We start from the raw sequence: 25,727 nt of genomic DNA on the forward strand, positions 1-25,727 counted from the left end.
TTCTGAATCACTCAAGCTCAGTCATCCAGACCCCATTTCTGGCTGGGACACCTCCTCCTGCCTTATCTGATTATTTTATGTGATCTATTTAACACCACTTACCAAATCCTTAGTATGCACCGAGGTTGTCAGAAGTGTTTTACAAACACAAATTCATTTAATTCTCATAACAACACTGAAAAAGGACAATTATTATTATCTCCATTTTATAGACAAGGAGACTGAAGCACGGAATAGTTCAGTAACTTGCCGAAGGTCACTGGCTAGAGCCAGGATTTAAACCCAGATATACTATTTCGAGAGTCCTAAAATCCTGCCCTCCTGATGGCCTGCCTGTCCTGGGCATCCTGTATTGGCTGCCCAAGCACCACACACCGCCAGACAATTTCCTGAGCCCGGTGTGTTCCATCTGGGCATGGTTTACACCTCTAGGTAGCATCATGCTCTGGGCAGAGCCCTGACTGGGTTCCAGTCCTGAGCTGCTACATGTGAGCCTGTACCTTTACAGATGTCCCTCAGCTGTTCCTCTTTTCTTATTGCTTAAGTGGGAATAACAGCTCTGGTTCCACAACTCTTTCTAGCAAACTCTCATGAGGACGACTGACATAGTAAATTTGAAAAGGCTACGCAAGCCAGAATGCTGTAAACAAATATCAGGTAGTATTATTCTTGGGGAAGCAGGGTCACCAGGGGGTTAAGAGCTCCATTCTGGCGTTAGATTGACTCTTTTCAATCCTGGATGCACCATCTGCTAGCTATCCGACCTTGGACAGTAACTTATGTTTTATGAGCCTCCATTTCCTCATCTATAAAAGGACATCACAGTAATGCCCACGTCCTAGAATTGCTGTGAGGATTCAATCAGATAATGAGACAATGAAGGTAAACCGTGTACAAGCACGACTAGCACACGGCGGGAGCACAGATGTGGATACTAGCACAGGAAGACGATGGTACCACCATTACCAACACCACCAGAGCACGTGGAGCTATGCCCCGGTTCCAGTTATGCTGCTGCCTACCCCTAGGTCATTTTGTCCCAGCTTCGGAGCGGGGTCGTCAGGGTCAGCCTGTAGCCCACCTTGAGTGCCTATGTCTCCTGGCTCAGTTACCCACGCGTGCAGTTTTCTGCTTGTTCATTTAACATTCATTCTACAACAGAGGGCTTCCTGAGCAGCTGCCGTATGCAGTGTGAGACACGACCTCCATCCTGTAGGAATTCAGCTTTGTGAAAAAAACACAGTGGGAAACTGACACAGTCAGATGAGTGAGCTGGGGCTCCTGGTCCAGTGCTGGGTATACAGCAGGTGCTTACACGTCCTAGATCCTGGTTCTTCTATAATGCGTGATCCCTATCTCACGGTGTATGTGAGGCTATCAGAACCCTGAGAGGCTTCAGCATCTTTTCCCTCTTCCTTGTATCTGCATGACCCACCACCATCTTTCCCTCTCGGCCTTCTGTCTATCTCTCTAGGAAACGTATCTCCTCTCAGACTCTCCCCGTGTTCCTCCCTGCTTGATGCCCATCCCTGACCCAGGTCCCTTTCCACTGATCTCTGTCCCTCTGGGTCCTGGGGTTTCTCTGTCTCAGGCTCTCTGCCGTGTCTGTCCCTCCCTCTGGGCCTCGATCACAATTACTCTTTGCTCTCGCTCTGTCTTTATCCCAGAACCTGTCTCTCTCCTCTCTCTGGGTGGATGTGTCTCTTTCTTGATCTCTTCTCTGGGTTTCTCTGGGTGCCTGCCCCTCGGAGCTTTCCACCTCTGCAGGCCTTCTTGGTGTCTCTGATCTCTCTCTCTTCTGGGTCACTGTCTCTCTTTCAACTCTCTTGGTGTCTCTCTTGGTGTGTCTGTGTGTGTGTGTATGTGTCCCTCTCTCCCGTCCTCTCTGAGTCTCTCTTGCTCTTTTTCCCTCTCTGCTTTCTCGTATTTTCCCTGGCTTCCTTGCACTCTCCAGCCGCTCCCCAGCCCCCCACCTCACAGACGAGATTTCTCTCCTTCTCTGGGCCGCTCCTCTGCCCCTGCGCTTCACCCTGAGATCTTCACCCTGGCAACAATGGGCTTGTCCCCTGAGTGGCAGCAAGAAACACACACACACACACACACACACACACACACACACACACACACACACGGAAGCAGCAGCTGAGAAATCTCCTTTTGGAGTCACTCAGGAGAACCAGGGAGACGTGCGCCTCAGCTCTGAGCCTCCGCTCCGTCTCCCCTCACTGTAGTTGGAGACTCCCAGTGGAGGCCAAAGGCCGCGAAGGGCTTTATCTGAATAAACATCCTGGTTATTGACTTTGCTTTTCGACTCCTGGTGACTGTTCCCTATGTGCCAATGCTCAACCCCGGTGACCCCTGGTGCGGACAGAGTTTTTGCATCTACTTCGACCCCCCTGAGCCCCAGTCCCTGCCCATTCTAGGTGCCAGGCTCAGCCTCACCCACCAGTACCACGGCCCTGGCCTTGACCTCAGACTGACTCCGACCCGAAACAAAACCTGGATACAGCGAAAGCCTTTCTTCCTACCCTGGGGCCTCTGTGTCTGCTGGACCCACAGGACTTCAAAGCGGGGAACCTCCTTGTCCCGTGCTAGGCAGGCTTCACCTGCAGCTCATGGAGCTGAGGGCTTGGTCACCTTCAGCCATCAGCCGGTCCAGGTCCCTCCAGCACTCCTTGCCTGAGGCCAACAGGCCAGTCTCTCCACGGACCAGATATGCGCTGCTCTGGGGCCTCTGGAACACAAGATTGCTAACCTCCCCGACTGGGGACCGCTCGCTCCATGCCCCACCTACGGCCGTACCACCACCCTCTCTTCATCACAAGGGGGTCCCCACTCAGCCCATTCCCAGAAGCCTTTGGGGCAGCTCCTTGGCATTTGCTTCTCTACGTCCCCTCCCCCAATGAGAGGGAGGGTCAGGGGTCAGCGACACACCTGTGCTTTGCTTCTCTGAGGGCTCCTTTGCCCAGCTTCCCAAAGCGACATCCTCCACTCCAGCCACGAGACAAAGCCTGTACCCCTGCTGTGCTCCAGAGGGGGAACCCGGGGCCCAGAGGCTCAAGACTCGCCTGAGGTCAGACAGTAGCTAGTCACTGCCCCAGCCCTGAGGAAAACCTGGCTGCTCTGACCCCAGACGACCTGCGCCACTTCCCTCTACGCTCAGAGATCCTGAGTTCTGAGCCTCTGGTGTCCTGGTGCAGGAGCAGGGGCACACAGGACCACTCCAGAGCCTGGGCAGGAAGCACGTCCAGAGGCTACTGGGCCGGGTCTGCCCTCCCGCACAGCGCTGAGCAGGCGCCCCCCTCGCTCACTCTGGCCACACCAGCCTTCCTATTCACGCCTCCCGTAAAAGCTTCGCACTGGCTGTTCCCACTGTCCACAACACTATTCCCCCATATCCTCACCTGGCTCATTTCTTGTGATTCAGCTCTCAGGTCAAGGCCACACCTGCTGGGGGCCTCCAAATTGCCCAGCCACTCTTATCACAGTCCCTTACGTTATACTGGGGGGGAGTGCCTCCATTTTTATTTTTAATGGCATTACTATAGCTATAACTGACATTCAATAAACTACACATATTTAAAATGTACAATTTGGGAATTCCCTGGCAGTCCGGTGGTTGGACTCGGCGCTCTCACTGCCGAGGGCCCGGGTTCAATCCCTGGTCACGGAACTGAGATCCTGCAAGCTGCGCAGTGCGGCCAAAAAAAAAAAAATACAATTTTTTTTTTATTTTTAGAAAGTACAATTTGATAAGTTTTGACATATGTGCACACCCAGGAAGCCATCACCCTAATCAAGATAGTGGACATATATCCATCACACCCAGAAGTTTTCTCCTGTCCCTTTTGATCCCTCCTCCCCACCTCCAGGCAACCACTGATCTGCTCCTGTTGCCATAGACTCGTTTGCATTTTCTAGAGTTTTCTATAAATGGAATCATAATATGCACTCTTTCTCAGTCTGACTCTTTTTCACTCAGCACAGTTATTTTGAGATTCATCCGTATTGTTGTGTGTATCAGTTCATTCCTTCTTATTGCCAAGCGGCATTTCATGAATACTGAATACATGAATGTACCGCAATGTGTTTATTCATTTACCCATTGATGTACGTTTGGGTTGTTTTCACTTTGGGGCGATCATAAATGAAGCTGCTATAAACATTCAGGTACATGTCTTTAGGTAGACATATGTTTGCTTACCTCTTGTGTAAATACCTAGGAGTGGAAAGGTAGTTATAACTATGATAAACTTTCTAAGAAGCTGCCGTCTGTTTTCCGAAATGGCTGCCCCATCGTCCGTTCCCACCAAGCAGACTTCAAAAGTCCCAATTCCTCCTCCTCCTGGTCAGTTGTCTTAATGAGTCATTCTAATAAGTGTGAGGCAGTATCTCATTGTGGCTTCAGTTTACCTTTTCCTAATAACTAACGATGTTGAGCGTATTTTCATCTTTCACCTTTCATTTTTCATTTATCTACCTTCTTTGGTGAGCTGTCTGTTCCTCTGCATTATTTTATTTATGGAAACAATCAATAGAGCTCGCTTGCTTGTACATTGTCTTCCCACCCATCACCACTAAACTGTAAGCTCCATGGGGGCCACGACAGTGTCCACTTGCCCTGCATCCCCTACACCTGGAATAGGGGGATGAACAGATGCCCAATAAATACTTGAGAGAGTAAATAAATGACTCTGAATTCTAGCCCCTGCTCTGCCTGACCCTTTGTGGGACCCTGAACAAGTTTCCCAGTTCTTTGGCCTCAGTTTTCCAGCCTGTAAAATGAGGTCAGGGTGTTGAACTCAAACACCTTGAGGGCCCCCTAGCTCTGACATGGGTTTGAGGCATGTCCCCTCTTGGCCACCATGGGTTTCCCTCACTCTGCATTCCAACCTTGCTAGACTGTGGCTCCCCAGATACCCTCTGACTGTATTGACAGGATGGGGAGTGGTGCTTCTTCTGGGTCTGGGAGCCTGGACCCCACTACCCATCCTGCAGCATCCAATCACGGGTACCAGCCGCCCTGAGGCCCCATGCCTGCTGCCACAGCCCAGGGAGCTGGCATCCTGCCCAGGGGATTGTTATGGTCCCGGATAGCTCCATACTCCTACCTCACTTTCCCCCAGTCCCTCCCAGGCCTTACATACACAACCAGAGCCCCCAGAGCCTAAGAGTCTTCCTCTGCTACTAGACCATGAGCCATGAAGGTCTCTTGTCCCACCAGGTAAACCCTAGTGCTGGACAAGTGGGATGGAGCTTAAGGAAGAAAGGGAGGGAGGAGGGCCCCATTTTCAGTAATAAGTTGAAGGAAAAGGCCTGACCTGGGCTCCAGCCCCTCTGCCCCCACCTTGCTGTGTGATCTTGAGAGGTCCCTTCCATGCTCTGGCCTCTGTTCCTGACAGTGTGGCTCCACCACGGCTGGAGGTGGAACTGCAGAGGCAGCAGGTTGCAGGTGGGGACAGAGATCACACCCAGGCCAGGGTCAGGGCTCAGCCTGGGCTGGAGAACAGAGGCAGGGAGGTGACCCTTCAGAGCATGCCCAGAAAGCCGGACACTCATGGCCGGGCCCCAGATGCTGAGAAAGCCCTTGGGAGCAGAGAAGGAGGGTGGCTTTACCTCTTACTGCCCTGAGTGGAGGAGATATGCAAACGCCTTGTCCAGGGAGACCACAGGGAACAGACGGGAGGTGAGGAGTTGGCAACGCAGAACCAAAGAGGTTCCAGCAGCCTGTGGGCGGATCCTGGGGCTGAGAGCTACAGATGCTCTGGGAGAGGTGACATAGGAAAGGTTCAGAGACATGAAGTTCAGAGGTCTGGTAGGGAGTGTTGGGAGGTGGAAGACAGGGAAAGAGATGGGAGAGTGTGTGATCCTGGGATAGTGGAGAGAAGGAGAGACGGAGGTGAGGGGAGCGGGGAGGAGATGAGACAAAGGAATAGAAGAGAAGGTGGGGCCACCCATAAGAGAGGAGTGAGAGGTGAGGCCAGTTTGGGAACTGCAGACAGAGCAGTGAGATCATGGGGGCAGAGGACAGAATGCTGAGGGTCCGCAGGGAGGGAAGCAGGATGGATCCACAGCTGCTCAAAAGGAAAGCAGGTGCATAGGGCCCATGGGGATGGAGATGGAGCTGACCGGCGCCACCCGCAGACGCCTCCCGCGGGAAGCCATCATCATCATCTGGGAATGCAGAGCCCTGATGAACTGCAAAAGTATTTTAAATGAAAGTGTTCTAAGCATGAAAATATTGAAGCCGTTGTTGTCACACTTTGCGTGAGTTGCTATGGAGAAAGTCAGCCCCGGCTGCCACTCCAATCAGACGCCAGTGGGAGACAGGAAAGAAGCCCCAAATGGGCTGGTTTGGGGTTAGCATCAGGGAGGGGGCACTCCATCCAGAGTCAAGAATGGGGGAGGCTCAGGCTGGGGCAGCATCCCACTGCCTCCCCCCCACCGTGCCTCCCCGAAAATCACCTGATCTGGATACAGTCTCCATTTCTGGAGGCACAGAGCTGATAGGGAAACTGAGGCCCAGAGAAAGTGAAAGACTTGCCCAGGATCACAGAACGAGTCAATGGCACGGCTGAGACCATGTCCCAAGTGTCCTGCTCTGGGTCCTGGGGTCTTGCCAGCGCATGCTCTGTTTCTCTTTCAAGACCCCATTCAGCCAGTACTTCAAAGCTGGCCCCATCCCAGGAGTAAGTCAATCCCCCAAATACAGTGACTTCCCAGAGTGGAGCTGAGCCAGCCAAGTAAGACTTGGGGACCCTCCTAGCCTGGAGACCCTCCTAGGCTTGTGCGTCTCACCCAACCCCGCACGGCCCAGGCCAGCATGACTGTGAGGGTCCTCTCTCCTGATGTCCAGGCAGACTCTGCCTTCCACTGGTCCCCACACCTGCCCTGCACATCCTCATCTCTGAGACCGTGCTCTCTGCCTGAAATGCCCACCCCATCTGGTGCCCTCTTCTCCGATCCTTGTAATGTTCCTTGTTTTCCCATCCTCACTTAGCGCCCCTTGCTACGTCCGGCAGGCAGGCCATGCACCCAGCACTGAAATGCAGAGCTGATGCCCTCCCCTCCCTCGTGTCTCCCCTGAACATCTGCAACTAACTCGTCCACATCTCCACTCCAGATCCCCCTCCCATCTGCGGGCTGATCTTGAGAGTCACCTACTGGGCCACGTGCAGGCTCATCTCTCCTTTCCCCCTGCCGCATGGGCCTCCAGCTCCTGGAAAGCCCCGTCTTTCCTGCTTCAGCACCATCATACCTGCTGCGTCTTCTGCCTGAGGCTCTTTCCTCCCGCTCTTCTCCTAGCCAGCTCCTACCCTCAGTGCTGCAGAGAGGATACTAAGGACCTCCCCAGCCTAAATCAGGTACCCCCATCATCACTCTTTCTATTAACACTTGGTACTTTTTACTCAGGGATATTAGTTCCCATTTGTGACTGTATTTTCCTTTATGTAATTGTTTGATGTTGGCCTCTCCCACTAGACTAGCAGCTTGATGAGGGCAGTGGCCACGCCTATCTGTTTACTGCAGTATGGTAAGCGCCTGAAATATTGTAGGGACTCAGCAAATATCTCAAAGGGTGAATAACTGGACGCTGAGCCCCAGCCCTGAGGGGACTCACAGATTGGGTAATAATGAAGCACGGAATTGCAGTGTCTGAGTGGGGAGAGATACTAACTCCCAACAGGGATCCCCTTCTTGGAGCTTCTAAAAAGGTCACCCAGACAATGATGGGACGATGAGACTCACTCACCTCTAGCATCAAAGAATTCATCGTCAGAGCTCTCCACTGAGTCGCTGAGGACATTTCGAAGGTGCCAGGGGGCACCACCGCCCGGAGGAGGGCCACCTGCCAAAGGAAACACACCTGTTAGCCAAGCTTGAGGCCGTGTCCTGACATGAAGGAGGTAAACCCAGACTGCCCCTGGACCAAGGTTTAGTCGGCATCCTGCACGTTCCTGCCCTACTGACTTCAAGTGCACAGCATCTCGCAGAGCCCTCCCACTGCTATGCTTTCATTTAAGACCCAAATTCCTTTCTGAGACGGCTCAGTGGGGCAGGAACGAGGGTGCCCATTTTGAACACACCAAAACCGAGACCAGAGGTAGTTAAGAGATGTTGCCAAGGTGACACGGTGTATCAGGAAGCATCAGGTAAGTTTTGCTGTTTTAATAAATGATCTTAAAACACTAACGGGCTCCTTCGGTCTCCGGGCTTGTGGAGCCCTGCGGCCGTCGCCCGGCTGGCGCCAGGTCGGCTCGGCGGAAGGAGGGCCTGGGCTGTGGGTAGGCCGGAGGGAGGTTGCCTTTCCCTGTCTCCCCCGCCCCGGGCCGCCTGAGGCGGGAGGAAGCAGCGGCAAGAAAAAAAAGAAAGAAAAAAAAAAAGGGGCTTCCCTGGTGGCGCAGTGGTTGAGAGTCCGCCTGCCGATGCTGGGGACGCAGGTTCGTGCCCCGGTCCAGGAAGATCCCACATGCCGCAGAGCGGCTGGGCCCGTGAGCCATGGCCGCTGAGCCTGCGCGTCCGGAGCCTGTGCTCCGCAACGGGAGAGGCCGCAACAGTGAGAGGCCCGCGTACCGCAAAAAAAAAAACCAATAACGGTTCATTCCTCACTCACACACAGCTAGGAAGGGGCCTCTGGCCACGGCGGTCACTCAAAGACGCCACCTTATGACGCCAGCATCTCGAATCGACACTTCGAGTTTTGCAGAAGCAGGGAAGGAGAGCACAGAAAGGCACGCCCAGTCGTAAATGAGTCTTCCCACACGTGACACACTTCTGCTCATGTCATTGGCCAAAGCAAGTCACGTGACCAAGCCCAGCTTTAAGAGGGTGGAGGCGAGGAGAAGCAGACACCCTGAAGGGCATTAGTGATGTCTGTTGCACACGTGTGCAGGCCAGGGAAGGACTGCAGCCTCCCCTGGGGAAAAAGCCCCACACTAAGAGAAGGGGGACCTGAACTTGAGTTCCACCCCGTCTCTGCCATTTGCAACCTCTGTGGCCATTTCCTCTCCATACCACAGCCTCAGTTTCCCCTTCTACAAAATATCGGCAACAATCAATCCTGAGCTCGAAGGATCAGAAATAATGCATGCTCAGCGCCTCTATCTCGGGGGGCGCTCAGTGATGGTGACTGCTATTATTATTAATACCTGCAGAGGCCAGGACATGGGGCTGAGAGGATCTCCGGAGCAGGCAGGAGCAAGTGCATATAGAGAACGCGGCCCCTTGCCCTGGACTCAGCCTCAACCCACCTCCTACCCCACGACCGGAGGGAGGAAGGCCAGAGGCAGAGCTGGGTCAGAAGCCTCCTCCCCTGACCCCCATTCTCAGAGCCCCCTTTACTTGTCACTTTGGGACTCTCATGGAACCAGCTGGTGCCCAGCACATCCAGGAACCCCTCCACCTGCTCCCTGGACACGTGAACTACTGGAGATGGCAGATGAATTCCAATCTAATTGTAAACATTAAAACCATAAAAGTGGGGCTTCCCCGGTGGCGCAGTGGTTGAGGATCCGCCTGCCGATGCAGGGGACACGGGTTCGTGCCCTAGTCCGGGAGGATCCCACATGCCGCGGAGCGGCTGGGCCCGTGAGCCATGGCCGCTGAGCCTGCGCGTCCGGAGCCTGTTGCTCCGCAACGGGAGAGGCCACAGCAGTGAGAGGCCCGCGTATCGCAAAAAAAAAAACCATAAAAGTGTTAGAAGAAAATTGACCTGGTAATTTTCCTGAGGAAATAATCAGAGAAGTATACAAAGATGGTAATATGTAGTTGATCACCTTAGTGTTCTGGTAATACCAATAAACTGGAAGAAATCCCGGTGACCATCCACAGAGGATCAGACATACATTCATACACAGTCATCAGGGGAATTCTTTGCAACTGGTAGGAAAATCAAGTAGCTCCTTATGTACTGACATGGAAAGATGCCCACGGAGTATGGGTAGAAGAAAAAAAATGCACATTGGTCCCAGAACCGTAGGTATCTTTTGACCCCATTTTTGAAAAATATACTTATACCTGCACACTGAGGGTATGTACAGCACGTTAGTTAAGAACTCAGGGTCCGAGGTTGGAAGAGGCCTAGATTCAGGCTCAGGCCCTTGCCTCTTAGAAGCTGTGTGATGTCAAGTGAGTCCCTCCACCTCTCTGTGCCTCATTTTCCTCTGCTATAAAGTGAGGAAAGCTCATACCTGCCCCATGAGCTTATTTTAAAGATGAAATAAAATACATCGAGGTGCTTAGCACAGGGCCTAGCATATAGCAAGTGTTCACAACAGTTAATTATTATATAAATGTACTCACACATGCATTAAAATGTCTGGAAGGACAGGCACCGAAACATCAATAGAGATTATCTCTACAGAGTAGAATTTGATAAGAAGCAGGGAAAACTCAATTTTTTACCCTGCACATATAATTCCATATGACTATTAATTTTATAAATTCATCTTATCGGTTCTAAGACGTACATTTTTTTCACACTTCAACATCTTTAAAATTGGGGTGTGTCTTACATGATGGCATGTCCTCATTTAGTTGGCATTGTTTATTCTTTCCTGGGGTATAGAAAATAATGACGCATCTTACAATTGACTGCATCTTAATTCAATGGAAAACAGTAAAATCGCCATGCGCACAAGGTACGTCTTCCTCCGTACGGCCCTGGCCATCCAGTACATGTGGGTTCTTGCATCAGCAACGCCCCTACCTCAGTTTCCCCGTCTGTGCAATGAGGAATCTGACAGAGACTTTCCCCTGAAACTTTTCAACTCCGACTGATGTTTGAGGAGCCAGTCTGGCACATAGTAGATGTGCATGAACCAGTGAGAGGTGGGCATTCCCCCAGCCATGGCTAGAATGCCCATCACGACGCAGTCCTCAGAAAATCACCTGCAGCCTCAGTTCCCCACACCGAGTCACGCTGCAGGATGCTGGCACTGCTCCCTGCCCTGAGCTCAGATCTCAGAACGTAAACTGTTCCCGGAGGGAGAGGCCAGCACAGGTCAGCCCAGGGACACAGCCCTCCTGCCTGGCCCTTCTGCCCCACCCACCACAGACTCCCAAACACACACGCAGCTTGAGCTCCATGGCTTGGAGCCAGGCCAAAAGCACTTTCTGAAACACAGAAAAGGCAGAGGCCACAGGGAACACTGACCTGGGCGTCACTTCTAGGTGTAAAGCTGGGTCTGCCATACACTCTCTGTGGGGACCCTCTGAGCTTTTGATTCTCACCCAACAGTGTGGATGGCATGACAGGCTGATCAGCAATTTCCTGCCCGTGACCCCTGGATTTATTGCGAGGGAGTTTGAGAATCGAGATTCACCATAACTGAGTATTTCTAACGTGGATATGGGACCGTTTCCCAAATGTATGTGGGGGAAGTTCTAGCTAGTGCAACAAGACAAGAAAAAGAAACAAAAGGTATACATGTTGGAAGAGAAAAAATAAAACTGCTTTTATTCTCAGATGGCATGATTGTCTATCTAGAAAACAAAAACTCTGCAAAATCTACCAAAAAAGAACCTACTGGAACTAATAATTGAGTGTAGCGAGATCGCAGGATACAAGATCAAAATACAAAAGTCAGTTGCAATCCTGTATGTCAGCAATGAACTGGAATTTGAAATCTGAAAAACAATACCATTTACAATAGTATCAAAATAAAATAAAGAAGTGCTTAGGTATAAATCAAATGTATGTGAAGATTTCTGTGATTCAAAAAATACAATCACTTAAACTTCTTCTTGATTTTACACTAATTTTATATGTTTTCTCATATAAACCTATCCCTTTTTTTTTTTAAACCTACCCCTTTTATAGATGCTAAAGGTATAAAAACTATCAGGCATCCTATATTAATGTGCAAATATCCCTTGCTGTCCAAATCTATTCCATTACTAAGAAAGCAAGAATCTGGATACTCAGGACAGTCATGTCAGCCTCAGCTACTTGGCTCCTGAGTTTTGGATGGTTAGCAGCAACGGTTTAAGTAGCGATGGGTTTGTCTGTAGCTGTATCTGAGTCGATTTGGGTCCTGAGTTTGAATAGTGAGGGTTCAGCAAGAAGGTCCTGGTAATGGTGGGTCTCATACCTGTACAGTATATACTCCACCTGAGAATGAAGAAGGGCAAGGATATTCCTGCCAACCTCTCCCTCCTAAATAGAGTGTGTGCTGGAGCCTGAGGAAAAGAGGAGAGCTCTGGAAGTTGTCCCTCCCTCACTCCCACCACCACATCCATCCTTGCAGGCCACCATCATCTTAGGTCAGTGCAACACCCATAACATGCGTGAAGGGCTGGCCTTGGGGAGAACCCACCAGCAGGGAAGGCTGCAGGGAGGCCAGTTCAGCTCCATTTGAGGGAGATGTTCTCCCAGCTAGAGGTGGGCAGAGAGGGAAGGAGCTTCTGGGTGTCAAAGGGAGCTGTCCATCCTGCAGGGTGCTGTGTGAGATGCTAGGGACACTGAGGTCAATAAGAGGGACAGGGGGGTGCCCGGCCATGGGGCTCTCCCAGCGTGGACACTCTGCGGGGTGTGGGTGATGGTGGCAGTGGGCAGGGAAAGCAGACCTGGAACAAGGAAGCAGCAAAGATCGTTTCAGCAGTAGAAAGTGCTGGGAAGAAAGTAAAACGGTCCCTTCCTACCTCCACCACGTCCTCCTTCCTTGAGTGTCTCCTACGGTGTAATTACAGCCTGGAGAATAGACAGGCATGAACGCGTGGATCTGTACATCCACCGAGGGATGATGACAAGGGCGATCGGCCCCGTCATCAAAAGAACTCTGTCACGTGTTCGAGTTATAAACACTGAACCAGCGCTGTTTCTCCTTCCACATGAACCCTTCACCTGATGGTTGACTCTCCTTTGTGGCAGAAATCTACAGTTGATTTTCTCTTCAAAGGCGTCTTTTATCTGGTTTACTTTTATCTTCTTTGTTTTCAGAATGCATACCTGCACTGGTTTTTAAATACACACCTAAGTTTGTTTAAACCTGCTACAGTTCCTCCCTTCTTGCAAACAACCTCCGGAAAGTTAGGTATGTGGAGGGATCTCGGTTATCTACCCTGGTGTAAAAAAGAACCTATAAGAACAGATCGTGTTAAGAAGCAGCCGTCACCTGGCTTCTGGGTGGAAGATGCTCCCTTCATCTCTTCCTTCAGGGTGCAGGCTTTTTAGTGAACGGCAAAGATCATACTTCAAAAAAGGAAAACAGTGATAGACAGGGTATCTTGGGAGGGGTGTGAGGAGAAGACTTTTCTGAAAAGGTGTTGGATCAGTGGAGACTTGAATGATGAGACACAGCCAGACATGCTAAGCGTGAGTGTGTACGTCTGTATGTGTATGCATGCTCCTGGCACACACGTGTGGGATGGACAGGCAGAGAAGAAGGATGAGAGCCTGTGATAAGAGCTCGAACAAGTGACGGAGGGGAGGTGAGGGAGGAAATGAAGCCAGACCAGGTAAGATTAGGGTTAAGCTTAGGGCTAGGATAAGGTAGGGGGTTGCCTGCTTGTTGCGGATGGGAGCTCAGCACAGGTGGATTTTCAGGTTCCAACCTCCACCCAGCGTCTATCACCTGCACACTTCAGGAAGAGGGAAACACAGATGCCCAAAAGGGTCAGGAGGTCTCCCAAGAGATAGGGGGCACAGGTCAGGTTGCTAAAGGCCACACGTGATCTTGAGAGTCAGAGAAGGTGGGTGCCATGATCCCAGAACAGCGAGGGCAAAGGCCCAGAAGCACGATCTCCTGGAGGTGGGCCCCTGCCCTCCACTTCTCTGCATTTTCTGTGTCCCGCACAGGGTCCCAGGTGAAAGAGGGCCAAGGGGTGTTTGGCAAACAAGCGAATGAACAAAAATGATCTGCTAGCTGCTTCACAGGTATTATCTAAAGTAATCCTAACCAAGCCTCGTGGAGTGGGTGTCATGAATCCCCATCTTACAGCTCAGGAAATAAAAGTTCAGAGGTGTGAAGTCATTCGATTGAGGTCATAAAGCTAATAAGTGATGGAAGCAAGATTTGAAGCCAGGTCCATATGACTCCAGGGTCTGTGCTCAGGACCACCATGTTGGGTGCTCTGTAGCAGAGCTCAGGGCACGGAGCCCAGGTCTCCTCTTCTCTTCCCTTCCCAGGCTGCAGAGTCCCTTCCGCAACCCCAAGGCTCAGCCTACTTCTTCCAGCAGACTCCTTCTGTCCCACCTTCTCTACCACACTTATTCAAAAACTCTAAATCAGGGGACTTCCCTGGGGGTCAAGCGGTTAAGACTCCACGCTTCCAATGCAGGGGGTGTGGGCTCGATCCCTGGTCGGGGAACTAAGATCCCGCATGCCTCGAGGCATGGCCAAATTAAAAAAAAAAACCTCTAAGTCAGGATAAAAGAGAAAGGGGAATATCTCAATCCTTCCCGGCAATCCAGAGAGAAACAAACGATCCTTCACACCCCACGATACGCTGATCCCCCAGCAAAGCTCGGGGCAGGGTGGGGGGCCTGCAGTGGGAGGGGCTGCTAGGAGCCAACCCCGCCCTCTCTCCTGGCGCATCTACCCGCCACCATCAGGTCCAGTGTGGTCTCCTCGACCTTGTCACAGGCCTGGGTCTCCCCAGCGTGGGTGCAGCCAGAGGTCACCCACTTCCCCACCTGGGCCCTGGCTCCCAGGGACGCAGGAATAGGCAGATGGACAGATGGACAGGAGCCAGCAGTGGGTACTCTGCCCAGTACCAGGGAGCCCAGGGCAGCCCCGGCCTGAGGGTCAGCCCCACCAGAAGGGAGTCACCGCCCTGCTCTCAGGAGCCCAGTCTGAGGGGAAAGACATTTCACAGTGAGGAAAGCCCTGGTACAGTAAAGTGAGGGAGGTGGGTATTGGCCGACTCTTCCTGGGCCAGACCTTGGGCCAGGTGGTGCCCAGGAGGAAGGAGTTGGGGACAGAGCTGAATGGGCTCAATCTCGGCTCCTGGGTGCCAGCCTCGGGGCCCAGCCCTGCACAGCCCCTGCACAGGGCACAGGACAAAGGAGGGGTGGGCAGCCTAGACTCTGGGCTAAATGCCACCCCTACCTCGTCTCAGAGGTGTGGACAGGACCTCCCAGAGGCAGACACCCTGCAGGCTGAAGGGCCCAGAGGCCTCCCTGGGGGAGGAGGCCCAAGCTGAGCCTTAAAGGAAGGGTGGGCAGGGTTGGCCAGGCTGGGGCAGGGTGGGAGGGAGTAGAGACATGGGTCAAAGCAATCGGGCCATTTCCAAGAGACGCTGGGTCCAGAACCTTCTCCTCAAGAGTAAGAAGTCTGGCTCATCAGAGCAAGGGAGGGGACATAGGCGTCTGCTGTGACAGCCACAGCCCTGTGGGTGTTCAAGTGACACCTACCAATTTCCAGACCTCCAGGGAGTCACAAGCACCTCTGAGCTGGCCAAGGTGGGCTGCCTGGCTCTGAGCCTAATGCCCGTGAGTGTGGCCACAGCTTCGGTGCCCAGTCCTGCCTGAGGCCACATCTGAAACCACGGCCTGGCAGGCCTGCGGGATTCCAGCAATCTGTGCCTCGGAGAGGACGGGGCCGGGGGGGGAGAAAAGAGCTCGGCTGTGGGCTCATTCAGGCAGGTCCCTCGTCTCCAGTCTGTCTCTGTCTCCTCTGCCTCTCTCTCTCTCTCTCTCTCTCTCTCTCTCTCTCTCTCACACTCACACACACACACACACACACACACACACACACACACACGGGGATGGCAGGTTCTACAAGCGCAAGCATCTGGGTCTAACTGCTGACAATCAATGCTGCGGAAACCATCAGGCTGCCAGACGTCCCGTGGGCAGTGGAAGCCCCGTGGACACGTAGAGTTCAGAGCCCAAACGTGGCCCACACAGCCCCCCCCGCCCCCGACACACACACACACTTAGAATCACACTTCACAGTTCTGGCCTGGGGTCCCAGGGGTCCATCCACTTGCTGGATGCAGAGTGAGAGATGCAGAGTCTGAGTGAGGCTCCTACTGGCAGGCTGGGGGGACTCTGAAGGCCCGCCTCCTCTCTGCCCCTCCTGCCGCAGCCCTGGCTTCCTTCCTCCTCTCACTGTCAGCTCTGTCACTTCTCAACTGGTGATCTTAATAAATGTCACTACACCGCTCTGTGCTTCAGTCTCCTCCTCTGTAAAATGGGGGTAATAATAGTCCTTCCCTAGGGTTGCTATGAAGATTACGTGAATGAATATTTGAGAAAGGTTTGGCATGGTGCCTGGCACTCAGTGCTATAAAAGGGTTTGTTAAATAACATAAATAAATCATGATATCCACGGGCCTTTCTCTGGTCCTTTCACAGGTGGGAGCTCCCAAGAGTGGGCCCCTCTGCTTCTCCAGCCCCTGGAATGGGAGCCCAGAGGGCAGAGCAGGAACTGCCCTCCTCACCCTGAGGCTGGAAGCTCCGAAGCCCCGACAGTCTTGGGGCTGCCCCTGGTGCACGGCTGGCCCTTCTCTCCTCTCCACCGGCGCAGCTTCCTGGGGCTGTGTCTTATCTGCCCCCTAAACCTTGAGCTACCTAAGGCCAGGACCTGCTCTGTCTGCAAGCCCCTCTACCCATAAGTCTGGGTTCCAGCAACACGTCGCCACTGGGAAGGGCCCCCCCTCGCCCCCCACCCCAGCCCATACCATGTTCTTTCCCTCCAAGACTTTGCTCCTGAACCTCCTGGTACCTGAAATACCCTCCATCCCCACCCTACCCCAGCTGAAAGCCTTCTTTGACCCCAGTGCTGGTCTGGGTACCTGCCTCTTCTGTACTTCCATGACATCCTTTACCTGTGCCCATCAGAGCACCAGTCTGCAGACTAGGTCCAGGCCTGCCTGCCCCACTGGGCTGTGGGTTCCCCCAGGCAGAAACCTGGTAGGAATCCTCCCCAGGCCCATAGCCTCTTCCAGCCCAGGGCTGGGCACAGAGAAATCTCTTGTTACACTCAGCATGGCCAGGCACCAGGTAGATCTCAGGAGGGCCCCCTCTCAGGGAAGTATCCCATAGGGAATGTCCTCAGGCCCCCTCTCTGGGTCAGGATGAGTCTGACCAGACCAGTCAGGGCCAACCAGCCCATGCTCAGCCTTCAAGGGGCTATGGGGCCACCCAGGGAGAAACAAGAGGCCAGGAGAAGCTGCTTCCAGAAAAAGGCATTATTGAAGGAAACCAGTGCTGGCTGGGGGTTGGTTGCTATAGAAACATGTCCTAACTGTCCCCCAAACTGCTGTAAGCGCCACTGATGAGCTCGTGTGCTGTGCTGTTTCAGGGCACATGCCAGGAGTCCCAGAAGGGCCTGTGTGCTGGGGTTCCCAGCACCTGGAGCCCAGATCCCGGAGGACCCTGAAGGAATCCAGCTTCCAGGGGACCCACATAGCTCCATCAGTCCAGGGGTGGACACAAGAATTGAGGCTGAATTTTCCTGAGACTAGCCATGGCCCAACCTTGACCTCAACCACAGCCTAACCTCGAGCTGACCACAGATCAAGTCACAACCCCGATCACAGAACAACTGGGACCTGATCTCAAACCAGGCCATGAAGCCGAGCACAGGCCAAGCCACACACTAAGCCTTGACTCAGTCACAGACCCAGACACACGGTCGGCAATGACTCAAAACAAAGGAATGCCTCTAGCCACCGACTGACGCCTGACACTGGCCATAAACAGCACCGGGCACAATCAAGGCACTGTATCCTATAACTTCAAGGCTACTTTCACAGCTAACACTAAATTCTGTACAGCATTTTACACCCTGCCCGGGATCTGCATGGCTTTCACTTCCTATCATCCTCACGACAGCCCAGTGAGGTCAGTTCAGAAGGGCTCCGATCCCTCTTTGCGATGCCAAAAGGGAAGCTCAGACGGGACCTGCCTCCCGTCATGCTCCCTGCGCCTGGAGTGGTCTGGGGGTGGGATGACAACCCCAGTCTCCCAGCAGGACACAGTTGGGCCAACCAGTCGCTTTGGGAAAAAATGTGCTTTTTGAAGACCTGCTGGTATCTCATAAATATGCTACTTAAATACCCATTAATTACCTGATTTAGGAGAGAATTAGTGATTAATAGCTTTGGCTATCTATTGTACTTTCATTTGCTCTGCCAGTTCGGCTCCCAACAGTTCTGAGTTATTTGGAACAATTCTCTCAAGCCCCAGATGTCCCACCAGACTCTGTCCCACCAGACTCTCGCTCCATAAGGGAGAGGTTTTCTCCTGCCTCTAAAGGGAGCTCCCAGAGCACCTGCCAATTCACCACCGATGGCTCTGCCACCTGCAGGCTCCTCAGGAGGGCGGGGGAGCCCAAAAGACAGGACGGAGGGGCCCCTTCAGATCACCCCAGGACCCACTGAGGGGAGCAGGGAACAAGAGACCAGGTGGGACCCAGGCATCCGATCAGGGCATGGGGAGGCCAGATTGGGGAGGGTCACAGAGTCAGCGGAGCATGCTGGGGGCTCCTTTAGAGCCGCCACCTCAGGGAGCTGGCCAGCTTTTTGGTGAGGTCACCAAAGGCTACCGTCGGCCTGAAGCGAGCAGCAGCAGGGGAGCTGTCCCCACCGGCCAGGGCCAAGGTGACTCCGACAGGTCATCTGTGCCACCTGCCACTCTGGAGTGACTACAGAGCAGGGATGGGGCCCAGGGTTGCCTCTGCCCCAGGCTCTGCATTTGGTGCCAAATCACAGCACCGGGAATTGCCAGCCGGGACCCCGGAGGCAGGGCTGCGTAATGCTCTCGCCGCTGCTCCAGATTACACTGTACAAGAAGGAGAGAAAAAGGCAGCAAAGGGATAAACACCACCCCACCCCACCCCCCACTGGGCAGTAATGGGAAGGCTGAAAATAGCTCCTTTTACCACAAGGGATGATTTCAGAATTGCTCAGCTGAGACCAGCCTCACAGGGGGGTGGGAAGTTGGAGGACTGGCGGCGGGGGGGCGGGTATGGCAGGCCAAAGGGAGCTCTGATCAGGAGGACAGCAAGCTAGCAAGCTGGACCATGGCCACAGCAGCCCCAAACCTCCCAAAGACAGACTTGTGGAACAGTTGCAGCCCCTCGAGCCCGCAGCCCAGATCCTGCACACCTAGATCCCCGAGGAGGTCAGGAGCGCAGGACATGACGTGCTCTGCAAACACTGAGCCGAGCAAACACAGCATCGGCGGCAGACGGCTCGGAAGAGGCCTCTCGGATCCACCAGAACGCCACGCCCCTCCCAGACAGAACCCAATGCGTTTCTATTTTTGCTTTCAACCCTTGTTTGGCATCCCCGGCTAACAGACGGCTACTTCCCCTCCCTCCCGAACAACGGGTCATCTAGGAGGGGGAACACCTCCTCGCTGGCCTTCCCTGCCCCAGGTCTGCAAGTTAACAGGCTGACCCTCAAAACGGAAGATGAGGCTCCAGACAAGCACACACACATCCCTCCACCAGGATACCTGGAGAGAACAGCTTGACGCCCGAGAACTCCGGTTTCTAGAGGCAGATGCATTAGCACCTGCCCCGCTGCCAGCCCTGACCGCCCCAGAACCACAGCGCCCGCCCCCGCAGGTCCTGTATTCACCCCACACTCAGGTCACAGCCCAAGTCCCTACGTGCCACCCCCAGCCTCAGCCGGGCCCCAGCTTGAGCCGTGACCCCATCCGCGAGCGAACCTCACGAATGCCACCCTGCGGAGAGTCTGGAGGAGGCGGGGTGGGGGCACCACTGCAGGGACCCAGCGCCCACCCACAGCCGCTGACAGGCAGGGGCACCTCACACGCGCGCCCCCCGGTGGCCACACGGCTCTGCAGGCCTCCGCAGGCAGGCGGACTCGGGGCCCTGGAGGTGGGATTTACCTCCGGAGTGACTCACTAAGGCTCCCATTCGTTTGCGAAAGGGGCTGCAGTGTAGCATTTCCCTTCTCTTTAGAAAACAAGAATTGTAGAAGAGGGAGTATAAAGAGATTTGAGGGAGTGGGTGGGGAGCTCAGATCCCATTTGACTTCCAAACTCATCTGTTATGCATTCTCTCCTCCCCACTCCCCCCCCAGCCCTTCCCCTGGGGGCCCTTGCCGCACCCTTCCACGTGGCTCCTGGCTGAAGATCTGGTGATAGGCTGGGGCCCCGGGACCCCGAAGAGGCAGGTGCTCTCCATGTCCCGGTGCCCAGCTTCCCATTTGTCCTCCCATCCCCACCACCCTTGTGAGGGAGGAGAAGGGAGGAGGTGAGGGCCCAAAAGGCACAGTAAAGCCAGTGGGGAGCGAGGCCAAGAAGGAAAAGAGAGCAGTATTTGAACTGGAGCAAACTCAGAGCTGTCCTGTCCCCCGAACTCTTTCCTTCCCATTCCCCTTTTACAAACGAGGAAACTGAGACCAGAGGGGCAGTTCAAGGGCAACCAGTGACCGAGCCAGGTCTGTTCTTTGTTACACAGTCCAACTCCTAGGAATGCTGAATCCAAGAGAAGAGACCTAAGTTCTAATTCCAGCTCTGCCTCTGACTTTATGTGTGACCCTAGAACCAGACACTTAACATTTCCAGGCCTCAGTTTTCTCATCCATAAAATGGGAACAACATCAGCCCTACTTCAAAGAGATGCTGCCGTGCCATCGGACAATAAAGCATGTTGACTGCTACCAAAAAATGAGCCAGACTGTCCCCAGGATGATAATCCCTGACGCTCTCCCTCCCTCTCCCAAGCCTGGAATCCCAGAGAATTTCTGGGGGGCACCCAGAGCCTACTGAGTAGCTCCCAGTCCTCAAAGCCTCACTGGTCTTGGGAGTTCACACCCTCTGTCGTTGAAGACACCAGAGCTCAGAGAAAAACCCTTTGCCTTTCTGGCCTCAGTGTCCCACTTGCATAATTAACAGGTAGGACCAGAAGATCTCCAAGCCTCTTCTAGACATGAATTACCACTGTATACTAAGATGTATACGAGAAAACATCCCACTTTCTGGCCAGTCCGACACAGACATGGCCCCAGCAAGGGGGGCCTAGCCATGTCCTCATACCCTGTGTTCCACCACTCGAACACCAGCTAGGACTGGGGCTTCATGCGCTGGGGGTAGGACTCTGTTTTAACTGTGCTGTCTTTGACTCACCACACCATACCACAGCCAGGGCTAAGACGTAGCAAAGGGTCTCAATCTGGGGACTGCTGGGGCCTGCCAGGTCGGCTGCTGTGACACGTAACTCAGCAGAGGAACCAGAGACTGGCCCAAGCTCCAGCACTTCCCCGACTGCATGGAAGGCCCCGAAGGCTTCCTGGGGGCAGAGTTTTAGAAAGGCCTTGAGTTGGGACATGGTCATCTGATTTGGCCCTAGCCTTCTCCCTCGGAACCTGAAAAGGTGCATTTGCAATCTCCCCGCAGAAACGTGATGCTCTTCCCCAGAAACACTGCAAAGCCATCCAGCACCCTCGGCCTGGGAGTTTCTGAGTCGTGCCTCAAATCTCCTGGCACCCCCGCAAAGTCCTGAGAATCCCAGAGTTGGTCCCTTTCCCAAGCTTCCAAATGCTCTGTCCTCTGAGAGCTCTGGCCACTCCCCACGCCACCACCTGGGAGCCGTGAAGCAGGGGGCCCAGAAGAAGGTCTGGCTTTGGGATGTGAGGGGGCAGCTGACTCGGCAGAACAAGGTCCCAGCCAAAACTCTGGAAACACAGGTTCTGGGCCCAGCTCTGCCACCACCTTTTTCTGTGGCCTTGGGCAAATACCCCACACCGCAGGCCTCAACGTCCCCTCGTGGTGAGGGCTTTGAACATGAGTTTCTGGAAGCGTCCTCTCAGCTCTGCCACTATAGGATCAGTATTTTACTCACTCGAATTACTGGGTTTGATACAGTCCAGCCCGCTGGCTCCGCCCCTCAGAGCAGAGGTCAACACTTGGCAGCAAATAAACTGGTTCCTCCAGCCTGGAAGGCCCAGCCCTGTGGCCCCAGCCCCACCTCTCCAGATGGTCCTGGCCCAGCCTGAGAGGTTCCAAGACCCTCTTGGCTGTTGTCTCTGTTCCTGCCCGGCACGGCCTTCCACTTGCCCTGCCCCCGGGTGGGCAGACACCCCTGCCAACCTGCTGGGGTGTGGAGGGAGGTGTAGAGGGGGCCAGGGAGGAAGGGAGGGGCCATGTGGCTGGCAAGAACCAGCACAAACTCTTCCCAACTAAGACAGTCCAGCCGGGCTGGCCTCGCTTTGCCCCCACAGGAGCAGCCAGAGGGATCTGTCAAAACACCCAAGCTGGGCTTCCCTGGTGGCGCAGTGGTTGAGAGCCCGCCTGCCCTGCCGATGCAGGGGACACGGGTTCGTGCCCCGGTCCGGGAGGATCCCACATGCCGCGGAGCAGCTGGGCCCGTGAGCCATGGCCGCTGAGCCTGCGCGTCCGGAGCCTGTGCTCCGCAACGGGAGAGGCCACAACAGTGAGAGGCCCGCATACCGCAAAAAAAAACCCAAAACACCCAAGCCTTACACAACCCTCCCATCCCCCATGCTCTCCGGAGCTCCTCTCGGCCTTCTGCAGCCCCCTAGGGATGCTTCACCCCAGCCAGACAGATTTTGCCACCCTTGGGCACCTCCTCCTCCCCCAACCCCCATTCCCACCCGCCATACCTACACCTTTCCCATCCCACCCTCCTAGCCTCACCTGCCCGTGGAAGCCTGCCCCTTGCCACCTGCCTGTCCAAATTCTGCCAGCCTTTAAGGCCCAACTTCTAGAGATATTCAGCCTTTGCTGTTTCAAGCCCCCACTGGCCTCCTCTCTGTCTGCACTGCACTTGAGGCCTGCCACCACGGGTAGCTCTGTGCATTTCCCGGCCCCTCCCCACTGCCAGCCCTCACCTCCCTACTGCAGACTTTCATCCCCAAGGTAGGCCTCTCTCCTCCTTTGTCCACTAGACGGAGCGCTCCCTCAGGGCAAGACCAATGGCTCTCCTCCTCTTGCCTTTTCTCTCAAGACTGGATACGGGGCACCATAACGATCCTGTTCTGTGTGCTGAAATCTCCCCAGAGATTTGGTAGTCGCCCGTTGGGGATCCACCCTCTGCCATTTATCCAATCCTTTCTAGGACTTGATTACATTTTCTCTTGTACCTGGGCTCTCCTGGCAGCATGGAAGTCCCTTTCACTGCCTTCCTTCAGCTCCTGTGTGACACGGTTGACATGGCCATGGCTGGCTGCTCCGGCTGCACACTGCACAGGTCTGGGACGCCTTCGCTAGACTACAACGTGATGACCTTGGAGTCATGCCCTATGGTGGCCCTGAGGCCCAAACCCCTATCTCTAGTCAGTGGCTCCCCTGACCAGTTTTAGACGGAACACCTCACAGGTCAGAGAGCACACTCCCTCATTCACAGTCTAGCTTCTCCCAGCCTTCAGCCTCCTTTGGTTCTAACAGCACCCTCTTCTCCGCCATAGCGAAGGCCTGATCAATTCTGACTGACTGTCAGCCTGTCCATCCATGGTAGATGGTCCTGAACAGCCACTCGTGTCTGAGTTACAGCCCTTCCTTGGGCCTCAGTTTCTCTAGCCGTAAAGAGAGGGACTGGGGCTCCTACCTCCAAGGATTCCCTTTGTTCTAAAGCTCACCAGTCCATCCTACACAGATTTTGACATCCGTGCACACATCACCACAAGTTGTCTCCAAGTCAGCGAGCTTAGAAGCCTTAGGAAGAGAAGGGACCTTTACAAAATGCAAAGGAGCCTGGAAGAGCTAAGAAGAGGACGAGCAATCCCATCTTGCTGGGGTCAATCCTAAAGGCTCCTTGCGGTGGCGGCTGAGGCTGGGAGAAGAGCCTGGGAGGTTTGATCCACAGAGGAGGGGAGTCTGTGCTACCCTGAGGGAAAGGGCCAAACATGAAGCTGCAGCAGGAAAGACAAAATGTTAGCGCACCAGGCACTGGTGCTCAAAGCAGAGCAGTTTTTCGCCCGTCACTGGAACAAATTCCCACGGACTCTCAGTCTAGAGACCAATGCACCCACAGACCAAGGTGGAGGGGCTGGAACCGCATCTTTGTTCTGTGAGGGGGGCAACCTACGAGGGTAGCAATGGAGAAAATCCAGTACTCGAAGTCCTTACAGCCTGGGTCTACATCTAAGCTCTGCCCAGACCCTCTGGGCCACCTGGAGGGAGCTATTTCTCCCAGTACCTGTTTCCAGATGTTTTAAAAAGGGAAGAGTAACACTTCCTGCCTCCCGGCACAGCTGTGCACATTGCCTGATACCTAGGACAAGCAGCAATTGTTAACTGCGGCTGTGATGACAGTGCTCTCGGGCAGGTGATCTGCGCAAGGGGTGTGCATGTACTTGCACACACACACACACACAGGCAGCAGAGGCGCGGGGGCAGTGGGCGGGACACACACCCTGCCATGTGCCCTATGGGAGGAGGGGGGTGGGTAAGGACCCAGGGAGACAGCCTTTTCCAGCTGCCTGGGGTGAAAGGGGAGGGGAGTGAGAAAGGGGGTGTTTACATGTGTTCGTACTTGCTGTCTCACACAACCAGCCCCACCCCAAGAGGACTCCTCAGGGACAGAACGGGAGTGTATTCTCAGGCATCCATATCACACACCCAGCATGTGTACAGGGGCATCCAGACCCGGCCCTTGGTCAGAGCAGCATTTGCGGGGTGGCAGTGGATTGACACAGCCCAGCGGTATCCAGCCCAAGTGTGTGCAGGGGTGAACTCACACTCATGCCATCACTGTCGTCGCTGGTGGGTAGAGGGTGGGGTTCGTGCCAGCCCAATGTCGAGTCCAAGGGGATGGCATGGCACCTGCCAACGTCACAGGCTGGGTGTGAGTTCACGGTAGATTTACACATGCCAGCCTCCCAAGCCAGCCCTGCTGTGTCCAGGCTTGCCGCCACCGTCGTTCCACCGCCCTCCCAAGGCACCATGGGCCCGGAGAGCGCAAATAGGATCAGAGTCTCCACCACCTCCTGGTCCCAGAGCCCAGCTCCGGGCCTGGCACAAAGGAGATGTTGGCGAATGATCGTCTGGCTGAATGAATGAACGAATGACTAACGCCCACTCCCTCACACCACGGGCCACACGGCCTGTGTCTGGGGGAGGGCAGAGCCCTGGGGACCCCAGAAGAGGCCCCGCTTCAGACCTCCACACCTGAGGCTCTGCCTCCCAGGGTCCGGAAGGGGGGAGGGGGGGAACGGCTCACTGGCCGGTGCGGAGCGGGGCACCCCTCCTTCCTCAGAAGAAATCTGGGTCTCCTGACTGAGCTGGGGGCGGGGGGGGGGGGGGTCGCGTCCTGGATAGAGCGAGCGGCCGGACAAGGGGGCGCGTCCTGGTTGGCGCTGGGGGGCGTGGGATGGAGCGGCGGCCGCGGGGACCTCGCCTTCGGTCCCCGCGCCCGGCTCTGCCCAGGGCCTCGGGAGGGCGGCGAGAGCTCCCCACCGCCGGGCTGGGCAGAGGCGCCGCAGACCTGGCCCTTTCCGGCGGGGCGGTGGCGAGGGGACGCGGTGTCCCACGAGGTGACCGGGGGCGCAGGAAGGGCGCGGGGCGCGCGGAGCCCCCTCTCCACTCTCCCGGGGGCCGGCCGCGCCACCGCCCCCTCAGCCCGCCCGGAACCTCCGCCCACCTGCGCCGGGGGCTCACCTGGGCCGGCGCCCCCCGCTCGAGACGCGCGGGTCCCTCCCCCCGCCGGCGGCCCAGCCCTCCCGGCGCCCGCCCTCACCTGCACGGCCCGCCTTGGCCATGGCCCGGCCGGCGGGCTCCGGCGGCGCTGCCCGCTCTCCTCGCGGCTCCCAGCCCGGCCACGGCCGCCCAGCCGCCTCCGGCCGCG

General features: G+C 54.9%; 1 protein-coding gene across 2 annotated transcripts in view; it reads right to left on the bottom strand.

The window, feature by feature from the left end:
• The window catches only part of PITPNM3 (PITPNM family member 3), a 92,117-nt gene extending 66,396 nt beyond the window's left edge, over positions 1 to 25,721 (bottom strand). Inside the window, exons 1-2 of one of the 2 annotated variants that reach the window (XM_029212980.1) lie at positions 25,620 to 25,721; positions 7,754 to 7,849 (exon numbers count right to left, since the gene is read on the bottom strand). In XM_029212980.1, coding sequence (XP_029068813.1) covers positions 7,754 to 7,849; positions 25,620 to 25,641 — 118 coding nt within the window. In that variant the 5' untranslated portion in view covers positions 25,642 to 25,721. The remainder of the gene's footprint in view (positions 1 to 7,753; positions 7,850 to 25,619) is intronic. The other variant, XM_029212981.1, reaches the window with a different exon arrangement.
• Positions 25,722 to 25,727: the final 6 nt, after the last annotated feature.

Source organism: Monodon monoceros, unplaced genomic scaffold (assembly GCF_005190385.1).
Source record: "Monodon monoceros isolate NGI ecotype Baffin Bay Population unplaced genomic scaffold, NGI_Narwhal_1 Super_Scaffold_9, whole genome shotgun sequence".
NCBI lineage: Eukaryota > Metazoa > Chordata > Mammalia > Artiodactyla > Monodontidae > Monodon > Monodon monoceros.